General features: G+C 38.0%; 1 protein-coding gene across 1 annotated transcript; it reads left to right on the top strand.

Moving 5' to 3' along the window:
- The first annotated feature begins 940 nt into the window (after positions 1-940).
- LOC127783717 (probable LRR receptor-like serine/threonine-protein kinase At1g51810) lies at positions 941-10,003 on the top strand. Its single transcript, XM_052310900.1, has 12 exons — positions 941-1,010; positions 1,144-1,684; positions 4,906-5,378; positions 5,663-5,801; positions 5,891-5,962; positions 6,700-6,777; positions 6,939-7,108; positions 7,253-7,521; positions 7,710-7,836; positions 8,092-8,160; positions 9,132-9,321; positions 9,528-10,003. The coding sequence occupies exons 1-12, from the start codon at positions 941-943 to the stop codon at positions 9,925-9,927; spliced, it is 2,598 nt and encodes an 865-aa protein (XP_052166860.1). The 3' UTR covers positions 9,928-10,003.
- The last annotated feature ends 1,293 nt before the right edge of the window (positions 10,004-11,296 follow it).

Below are 11,296 nucleotides of genomic sequence, written 5' to 3' on the forward strand. Positions count from 1 at the left end.
AGTCATCTCTATGAATCATCGTACATTTTCTCGTCCAGGGGAAAATCATTGAGTGCCCGACATAGTGAGACCTTGCTCCTTGAGTAAACAATTTTCTATAACCATGCCACCCCAAGCAAGTACTCCCTCCGTGCCATAAAAAACCAATCTACTACTGGATGTGACATATTCCTGTCCAGATTCATTATACTAAAATATGTCACATCCAGTTCTAGATTCATTTTTTTTGGATGGAGGGAGTACACAACCAAGTCTACGAGGCGGCCATACCATATTATACTCACTCCGATTGTTAATAGATAATGATGTTAAATTTTTAACATCACATTTGACTGTTCGTCTTATTAAAAAAGTTATATAAATGTTATGTATCTTATTGTGACATATTTTATCACTAAAGAAACTTTAAGTTTGACTTATACTTTAGCACATTCACACTATCTTTTTATATAAGATAAATAATCAAATGTTATTTTAATCATCATTGATGCCATCTATTAAAAAATGAAGGTAGTATGTAGGACAAATCAGCACAAGAACATTTCTTATTAATTATTTAACTTCTTAGCGTATAATAAAATATCCTTGAGGAACCGCCAACAGCTAGCACCTTTTTGTGAGTTTGTGTTGTAACCACATTCAGTACTTATTAATTAAGTGCTAATCATGCGGCATTGACCCGGTTTAATTAACTTTATTCTTGTGAAGATTGATTTTTTTTATTGTTTTTTCATAATTAACGTTGATGGTGCCGTGGTAGAAGTTGGACATATATCCCGCAAATTAAGCGTTCCGAGGTAAACTAGTGGACTGATTGACTTTTCTAGAATATTAAGAATGTGCTGCCCACGAAGTAGCTAGCCAAAGTATATATATAATTCAGCTCGCTGGTCATGGCGATGCGCTGGTTTCAGGCTTTCAGCAAGCTGTTGTCTCGTCAATGGCGCTCCTGGTTCTCGTTGCAACACTGGTGTTAAACACAGCGCTCCATGCCGCTGCTCAGCCTGCAGGTGCTTCACTGTGTCAAAAACTATTTTCATGCATATATTCACTTTAATTTCGTCGAGATCACATGTGAATTTGTGGTGAATTTTGATAGCCGGCCATGATTTGATATTGTTTAATGTTTATGCACGCTTGCAGACTTCCTTAGCATCGACTGCGGCCTGGAGGCGAACTACAGCGGCTACAAGGACGCCAACACCGGCATCGCCTACGTCTCCGACGAGCCGTACGTCGACTCCGGCGAGAACCACAGGATCGCCGCCGACCAGGAGAGCAGGTGGGGCGACACCAACCTCCGGACGCTCCGGAGCTTCCCGTCCGGCGTGCGCAACTGCTACACGCTCCCCACCCGCGCCGGCACCAGGTACCTGGTCCGGCTGTCCTTCGTCCACGGCAACTACGACGGCGGCGGCGGTTGGTCGACGTTGAGCTTCGACCTGTACCTCGGCGTGGACCGCTGGGCCACCGTGGACAAAGACTACGCCCACGAGGCGGTGTTCGTGGCGTGGGCGAGCTGGGCGCCGGTGTGCCTGATAAACACCGGCAGCGGCACGCCGTTCGTGTCGGTGGTAGAGCTGAGGCCGCTCGACGGTGCGCTTTACCCGTCGGTGATGGCCAACCAGTCCACGGCGAGGTATGTACGATGCAGCATCGGGGACAATAACAAGTTTATCACAAGGTAAGCACATTTTATTTTCCTTTCCTAGTTAGTACAATCAATAGTACTCCATCCGTCCCACTTAATAAGCGCACGCACATGTATTTTAAGATTTGACTCTCTAAATATTTAACCAATAATTATTTTATTATAGTTTAAGTTTTATTTGCTGAAAATACTATCATTAGATCCATATTTTAATTTATGTACTTTCACATGATTATGATTTTGTTACGATAAGCATTATAGTATATAATAAATTTGAAGGTAAATGTTTGTTTTTTTAAGATCGTACTAAGTTTGATCGTACCTTATTCAATGGGACAGATAGTATATTTAGCATTGTTCCTGTTGGGATACGCGTAGTTTACGATAGCATAATTCAAAATTTTCTACCACGTAAACCAGGAACTATGCAAGTATTAGATCATAGATCGTTACCACTCGACACGCTGCGCAGCGGAAGAAAGCGCTAAGAAGGCGAAGGAACCCTCGTGATGTAGCGCGTGTCGATGTAGAGGAAGTAGTCGATCGCAGCGGCTCGACCTTCTCCTCCTCGTGCGTTCTCCTCGCCGTACTCCCACGCTGATCAGCACCACAGAACAGCGGCGCCTCTGCCGGTGTCCACATGTACAGGGACGGAATGCCACGCATAGATGTGCTAGCACCTGCGCGCAGCTAGGGTTTTGCTCGGGGAGAGGGGAGTGACGGCTAGGGTTTCTCGCTGATGCAATACATCCGCCGGTAACACCCCTGACGAATATATAGGATCCATGACTTGGGCCTCCAAGGCCCATAGGACTCCTATTCGGATCTCTATCCGAATTAAGTTCATATTTGATCTCCATCCAATCCCCTTATTCTGGCCCATTAAGCGTGCGACCCTGTAGGTTCATGCACACTCGGCTGTAACCCGAAAACTCCTTTTCGATCCACGTGTCAACAGCAATCCCTAGCAGAACGTATTGACCCACTGGGCATACATAAAGATAATATCGGCTGAACCTCTAGTGTATACTTGTAAGAATTCCTTTGCCTCACGATATCGATTAAGCTCAAGGCTATATATGTGCCATCCTCTAATAGCTCAATCATTAACTCGAACCTGTGATAGATTATATAACTTGTGATTGACTATTCAATCACCTTTGGTATAGCTATGCAGGCATGCACTTCCATAATCTATAACATCGAGGGGCCCAAATATATCTCTTCCATAGGAGGGGCAAACCCATCTTGATTATTCATATCCCACTACATGTTTCATAGCATACCCGAAAACTACTTTTATAACTACTGAATTACGAAGTACTCCCTCCATCTATTTTTAATAGACATATTTTCAAATCTGAAAAATCTATTTTTGATAGGCGTATTTCAATCCAACAACCTATCCCCTTAATGACTTTCTCGAATTTAATGCGTGACTCTCTATTCTTCCATACAAGATTGGCTACATGTGCATTGAGAAATGTAAATATTAATGAATCGCTTATTTACGAGGAATAACTAGTAGCATATTTAAATGGATGATAAGTAGAATTACTTATCCTTGGTCTTTGTGCTAAGATGAAATATGACTATCAAAAGTAGATGGAGGGAGTAGCGTTAATTAGCAATCCCTAAGTAAACTACTACACCTGTTAGGAACCATGATAATTTCAAGGTCTAAGAATTCAACACCAACACTAAATGAGATCACTGATGACACAACACATATGGCTCTTGCAGTGTCTCATGTTAGGTCTATCCAACAACATGTTCCCCAATATGTGTCCACATTATTAATTCGGTATCTCTATACCATGATCCATAAGATATGATCATCAATTAATACATGTGCTGATCATTTAAACATATTTGTTTTACATATGATATTTGATCAGAGATCCTTTAGAAATAGTAACATTCAACATAAAGAGTCTCGTAAAAGAATCACATATTCATTAACCAATAATAAGTTATTTATTTTAAGGAACAATATCGAATAAATATGTAAACATAGTATGTGATACAATCATCTCTATGATTGCCTCTAGGGCATATCACTAATAGTTCCTCCCTTTGATATTTTCGCATGCTGCTGACTAGGCATTGGCCGCCTAATCCAAACCAATTAAAAGTCAAGCTGCCAAACTGTTTTAATTCACCACCACTGAATCATCAAAATCGTATGTTATGAAACAGAAGATCGAGTCAACGAAACATATGGAGAAAAAAGACAACCAGAGAACATATTGAGAAATGAACTAAACATGGAAAATAAAAAAGATAAACACTGTTAAATTCAAGATGAGATGTGTGGACGGTAAGGTTAGCATCGGAACCGAGCAAGGCCTACTCCATCAATATAGTGACAGAAGGCCGCCTGAGCTAGGTGTTGGGAAGGGGACCAACCTCACTGATCACCTCTGCCATGAAGGTGGTGGTGGTGGTGGATGAGAGAGCGACAACTTGGGAGAAGGTACGTCAGATGCAGCCGCCATCGCCACTCGAGGAGGTACCTCTTGTGGCAGTTGGACTAGGCGGTGGCAATGATCTGCATAATGGCGATGCTGCTGTGGTTCCTGGCAAGACTTGGTGCTGGGCAAGTAGGTGAAGTGAGGGAACATGGTGAGAGGGTCAAGAGAGAAATAGGGAAGAGTGGTACGTCCGATATTTATCCTTGGGTAGGACACCCGACAGGAGGTATTGTCATTTTTATGTAAAATAGAAATTACAAAATACAACCTTATTCTAAAATTTGGCTATGGCTTGTAGTGTGCATGCATTGTTTTCTACAACTTTAGATAAATAGGCTAAGAATGAGAAATCTAGTCATGTTGACCTATACTTTGTAGACATACTGGCTATGTTAGTTAGCTGATCCTTGCTCCAGCCTCTATCACATCTACCAGCATCACTAGCTCTCGTAAAAAATCTCAACTTTTTTGCAATTACATCAATACGAGGAGGACATTGTTACAATTGTCAATATCTTTCGTTTGAATACAACGTGAAATATTTAAATTTGGAACATGTACACATTATTTGTTATCTTATTTCAAACAAATCATTTTTCTTGTAGTTCAATACCAAATATCAAGAAGCATTAATTCCAGGTAAATATAATTCATGGATTACTGTTCTCAGTTTGTGCCTTTCGAACATACAACATATAAACCATTCATATCTGTTTAACAGCCTATATTTATCTATGATTTTGTTGTGTATTTTCTTTTACCTTTTTTTATTTTACATAGGTATCCGGGTGATCAATTTGACCGGTTCTGGTGGCAGCTAGGATACAGTAGCCCGACGTGGAAGAACCTTTCCACTGTTTCGGCCATCACGCAAGATTCCATCTACACTGTGCCCTTGACCATTATCCAAACTGCCGTTGAGGCAGTCGGCAACAACACGATGCTGAACATTACATGGCAAGATCAAACGCCTCGTGGTCGTGGCTTAAAGTTTTTCATGTACATTGCTGACTTCCAGAACAGCCAGCTTCGGCAATTCAATGTCTCCTTCAACGACGTTGAGCCATACCAGTACAGTCCACCGTACCTAACCACCGGTGTCTTGTATAACTCTGGATGGTCAATTGCCACCGATGGCAATTACAACATCAGCCTTGTGCCTACGGCTGCGTCCAAGCTACCGCCGATGATCAATGCCCTAGAGATCTACACTCTCATTTCCCATGACAGTCCAACGACATTTCCAGTGGATTGTAAGCATTCTCCTCTATCATCTACTCCTCTCTATTTTCTCTGATTTAATTGATATTTTTCTTATACAGAAACTTGCATACACGTTATATTTCAGCTAAACTTGACTACTTGCTATCTCATAAAATTCTTAGAAATTTTACAACTGAGAAATTTTCTTGGATCAGTGTGTTCTTAATATGTGTAAATGTTTCAAGGTTTTGTGTTTGTTTTTATTTTTTAAATTTGCATTGTGGACGTTGAATCAAAATTTATCATCAAGCTTTCCTTGTTTGGCCCATGCTAGTTGAAACCATCATGGCAATCAAACTCGAGTACGGGATAAAGAAGAATTGGATGGGTGATCCATGTTTCCCTGAAAAATTTGCTTGGGAAGGCGTAAAATGCAGCAATTCAAGTAGTAACACTGCAAGGATCATCTCTTTGTAAGTATAACTTGAAATTCTATCACCAGTATTATGCTCGGAATTTGTGCTTGGGACTAATGTTGGATCACCTAAAAATTTACATGCAGGGATCTGTCCAACAGCAACTTGCATGGAGATATATCTAATAACTTCACATTACTCACGGCACTCGAATATTTGTACATATCTAAACAATTCATTTTGTTTCATAAAGAGGCATATTTGATATATACATAGCTTCCTTTTAATTAACTTATTCTTTAAAGTCTATACGTATATATATATATATATATCTTGACCAAGATCTAAACTATCGTATACATACTTGGCTTCCTAGGGCCCTCTCATGTGTCATTACTTCTCAATCAAATAGAGCAAAATTAGAAATGAAAATGATGCAGAAAAAATTTCACAATAAAGACAGATAATCCCAGGTGACGTGGTGTCGTAAATCACGCTGTGGGTTATTATAATCTACTTATACTTGAATTTTAAACGTGTTTAAAATAAGTGCATAAACATATGTAGTGTCAGGGATTTACCTTATGCTCGCCCCCTTTCCAATCCTACGTTTATAACTTGTTACTCCCTCTATCCCATAATATAAGGCGTGGTCAAAGTTGGCACAGTCTTTAAAACTAATCTTTAACTTATAATTTCTCATATACTCTAATGTTTGTAGCAACAAAATTATAACCATATGAAAGTAAATTTAAATCTCCATCTAATGATATAATTTTTAACGAATAAAATTTATTTTATATTATACTAAGTGTTGGTCAAATGTTTTAAAGGTTGAATCTTGAAATACGTGCATACCTTATATTATGGGATGGAGGGAGTATTAAGGAATTATGTTACTATATTTAAACAGCGCTAGACATATTACTGATATCTAAACTTCATGAAACCACAGGAATTTGTCATGCAACCAACTGAACGGACCAGTCCCTGACTCTCTACGTAAAAATAACACAGGGTCATTCATTTTCAGGTTTGGGTCCTTATTGGTGTTAATGTTTCTCCGTAATGTATCCAAGTTACAGAATGTAGTTCATTTTTTTCTATGAATTTTGAGCTGGTGGTCATTATTGAAGACTGTTTTACCTTTTGCACCAAAGAATACCATGAACTGACTGTCTTATTTGATTTCAGCTTCAATTCTGATGGAAATATGTGCAACAAACCAATAATAGTCCCATCTCCGCCAGGAAAAAGGTCAAATAGAGCAGCTACCTTAGCTATTTTGATAGTGGTCCCTGCGACGGTGATTGTTGTTCTTGTTCTTGTGTTTTTGATCTGGAGACAGAAAAGAAACTCCAACTGTACGTATTCTCTGCTATTGTTAATTTGTTATGAACTCAATAAATTTATTAACCATTCGGGTTGGTGGTATATACTTTTATGATGACTTATTATGTAATTTATACTTGATATGATTTTCATGTAACTGCTATTGTTGTTACCAGATTCTACTGAGGATCCTACAAGAGATCGATCAAATCAACTTGAGAATTCCCTAGAAAAAAGTCAAAATCATGGGGATGTCCTGCAAATAGTTGAGAATCGCCAATTTACATACATTGAGCTCGAGAAGGTCACTAATAAGTTTGAAAATCACATTGGACAAGGCGGCTTTGGACCTGTGTACTATGGTTGTTTAGAAGATAATACTGAGGTTGCTGTCAAGATGCGTTCTGAATTGTCGTCACATGGGCTTGATGAATTTTTTGCCGAGGTATTGAACTCACTATGAATTTAAACATATATTATCATTCCATTTTTTTTGATATGACAATGTAACCTAGCTAGCACTTTCACTTTGTTTAAGAAAAATGGAAATTTGGTTAAACTTATTACATTCACAATGAAATTAATTCCAACTGGTGGAAATGATGAGATTTATGTTTACGTCCCATTTTATAGGTTCAAAACTTAACAAAGGTGCACCACAGGAATTTAGTTTCTTTGATTGGTTATTGCTGGGAAAGGGATCATTTAGCACTCGTTTATGAGTATATGGCTCAAGGCAGTATCTGTGATCGTTTGAGAGGTTTGCTGCTTGCAGCTCTTTTCCTTGATTATTTATGGACTCCAGTTTCTTGGCCTTAGTTAAGAGATAATATTTGTGTGTGCTACTTGGACTTTAGTGACTTTTTAATGATATATGTGTACCTTAAACAAAAAAAATATGAATTAACTTTGCTATGAAATTTATCAACATATTCCACTGTAGGTAACATTTTTGTTGAAAATCAGCATGCATCACATTGTTCTATTCTAACTATCACTTTTCACATATACGAAGGTAATAATGGTGCTAGTGAAACCTTGAATTGGAGAACACGTGTCCGAGTTATGGTTGAAGCGGCACAAGGTATTCTGCCAACAAAAAAGACAGGCAAATCTAGATCTATCATTTGTTTTTGTCTTCCTATATATATGTACTATGAATATTTTAAAGCTTCTATAGATGATATATAGAAATGGTAGCTAGAATTGTCACATGCAAATGGCACTGGAAGAAAAAAAATATAAGTAAATTTCACAAAACTACATATACTTTGATCAAATTACCACAAAACTACAAATTTTGATGTATGACAAAACTACAGATTTAACAATAAATTTATCACAAAATTACTCGCAAAACTACAGATTTAGTAACAAAGTTATCACAAAACTATAGATTTTAGAGTTTAAATCCTTAGCACTAGTGTTATGTTTGAGTTATAAACGTGTAAGTTTTGTGATTAAATTGTCACTAAAACTACTTGACAATTTTATTACTAAATCTATAGTTTTATGATACTCCAACTTAAATCTTAAATCGGTAGTTTTTTGAGAAATTTAGTGTTAAATCTATAGTATATCACCCTAAATATGTAGTTTTATGATAATCTGGTCAAAATATCTTTAGTTTTGATAAATTTACTCAAAGAATATTGTGAGAAGTCTTTAGCTAGGATTTCTAGTAAACTTCAATATTAACGCATGAGTTTTTTCTTTTCGTACAATAGGTTCAATACCACATGTTATACATCCATGAGATACTGACAATATTTTGCATCGAGTCAAGACTCAAGACATCTGAAACACCTATAGAAGAATAAAATTGCAGTTTCATCATAAAATTCATTTGATATTGTTGCATCATTTTTTGTGATTTATCTAGCTAAAATTGTAGCAAAGCAACAGTTTAGATCAAATAGTTATAGTTTTGTGAAATTTACTGTTTAACAATGAAATAAGTTTATCTATGACAATAATGTCCAAAATGACACTTGTTCATTCGTGCATGCACACCTTCTCTCACTATAGTTTCTTGATATGATTTGATATATGTAGGACTGGATTATTTGCATAAGGGTTGCAGTCTACCAATAATTCACCGCGATGTGAAAACCAGTAACATTCTTTTAGGTAAAAATCTACAAGCTAAAATAGCAGATTTTGGACTTTCCAAGACTTATCTCAGCGAAACGCAGACTCACATATCAGTCACTCCAGCCGGGACAGCTGGTTACATTGATCCCGAGTATGTATATTTGTGTCAATTTTTTTTCATTTCTTAACAATATTTTCATCTAATGCCTTATCTAGACAAGTTGGGAGATCCAAACTAAAAAATACATGGTTTTGGGCTCATTGCCTTTACCTTATATCCACGTAATTAATGCACCATTTAGGTTCCTCTGAAATACAATGCAATATTCATATTTCCTGACATAATGTATTTTGTAGGTACTACCAAACCGGCAGGCTCACGGAGAGTAGTGATGTGTATAGCTTTGGCATTGTTTTACTAGAGATAGCCACCGGTGAGCCACCCATAATATCGGGTCAAGGCCACATCGTCCAGCGTGTGAAAAATAAGATTGTTGCTGGTGACATCAGTTTGATTGCCGATGCACAGCTCGATGGTGCATATGACGTCAGCTCCATGTGGAAGGTGGTGGACACTGCATTGCAGTGCACTGTTGATGTTGTTGCTCAAAGGCCAACAATGGCCACTGTGGTTGCCCAACTAAAGAAGAGCCTGGCATTAGAGGAATCTCGTGAAGACAGTGGCTTCATGGGAAGCACAAGCACAGTCAGTGATAACACATTTTCTACGTCCAGGTTTGGTCCATCAGCAAGATGAAGCTGCAGCTGGCTTTGATAAACTATATTTTTTCATGTAATGGAACAGTGATGTATGCTTGTGTATGCATGCACTGTGATGGTGGATTAGTTTTCTTTTGTGTGGAAGCAAAATAAGGTGTCTTCTGGACCTCATTTTGGTACTGCAAAGTTACTAGATTAATTCCTGCATCCTATGCATTTGCATTCTACTCGGTTTGCTCTCCTATGTCACATGATTAGAAATGCCTTTGCACTGCACTCTGTATGAGATCCCCTATTTTCACATTATTAGAATTAGGAAGAAATCCGCCAAAGTGAAGATTATCTTATCTTGACTTTGCATTGCGTTAAGCGCAACTCTGCCTAACCAAAATCCACGAAACACGTCTTTAGATTGTAGGTTTCATGACTGCTTCATTGGACCAGTGAGAGTAAGGACATCTAGCTAGGTTCTACACATTGGAGAACTAGCAATCTAGCATATATGTCCATCTCATCCACCCCCAAAAAAGAGGAAAGGGGAATAATGAGATATTTTGTTCTTGTTTCAAGGTCGAGTACGTCCTCATCCTGCTCTGCTCTGTCATGAGCTGCTGCCTTGTAAACAAGCACCTTCTCAGCATTTGGCTGACCTACACTCATGGACTTATATCAGAACTCTCAACAGCATCACTGGGGAATTTACCTGCAAATGAGACAAGTTTGAAGATCGTCATGGATGTTAGTTTGAGCTTTGAGTTCTCAGCTGCACAAGTATATAATATTAAAAAAATCATACAAAAAATGAACTAATAGAGAAAATGAAACACCCTAGCCCATTAGCAGCCTGTATTTGTGCAGTTGAGGTCCATGTGGCTGTAGTGGTGGTTTAGTGCCACCTTAAAAGTTTAGGTGGATGAGGGTTAACGCTTTTAACAAAGTGAAGATGAGGGCTCCAACCATATATAGTACGCCTGGCTAACCCTTTTATATGAAGTGTCTGCTCTTCATTACTCTACACTTGAAATGCTCCGAATATTTCATGATACCCCATACCACTTTTGCTAGTTCTTTTTTCTCAGTATGACCAAATTATCTTGATTCACCCTAGATGAGAAAAATTAATAGGAAGCTGAGTCTGAATTACATAGATGTAGCTAGGTCAGGATTTTACTAAATTCAAAATAGGAGGTATAATTACAACCAAAATTTAAAGAGTATAATTTTGGATTTTTAAAAGTAAAGAAATTTATGAGGGGGCAAATTACCCAAAGAACTGAAGTTTTCAAATTTTCTTTATTTTGACACAGCATTTGAAGTGCGCAAATACTAATGAGTATGTAAAAATTAACACAAAAAGGGAATGATAATGAAATGTGTAAACATGTTCAATATCTTTGTTACATATT

This window comes from Oryza glaberrima, chromosome 9 (genome assembly GCF_000147395.1).
Source record: "Oryza glaberrima chromosome 9, OglaRS2, whole genome shotgun sequence".
Lineage (NCBI taxonomy): Eukaryota > Viridiplantae > Streptophyta > Magnoliopsida > Poales > Poaceae > Oryza > Oryza glaberrima.

Bases quoted from the DNA above. Each gene is read 5' to 3' on its own strand.
- LOC127783717 (XM_052310900.1), top strand. From the start codon at position 941: ATGGCGCTCCTGGTTCTCGTTGCAACACTGGTGTTAAACACAGCGCTC. The intron at 1,011-1,143 runs GTGCTTCACTGT...GCACGCTTGCAG, and splicing joins TGCCGCTGCTCAGCCTGCAG to ACTTCCTTAGCATCGACTGC. The intron at 5,379-5,662 runs GTAAGCATTCTC...GGCCCATGCTAG, and splicing joins AACGACATTTCCAGTGGATT to TTGAAACCATCATGGCAATC.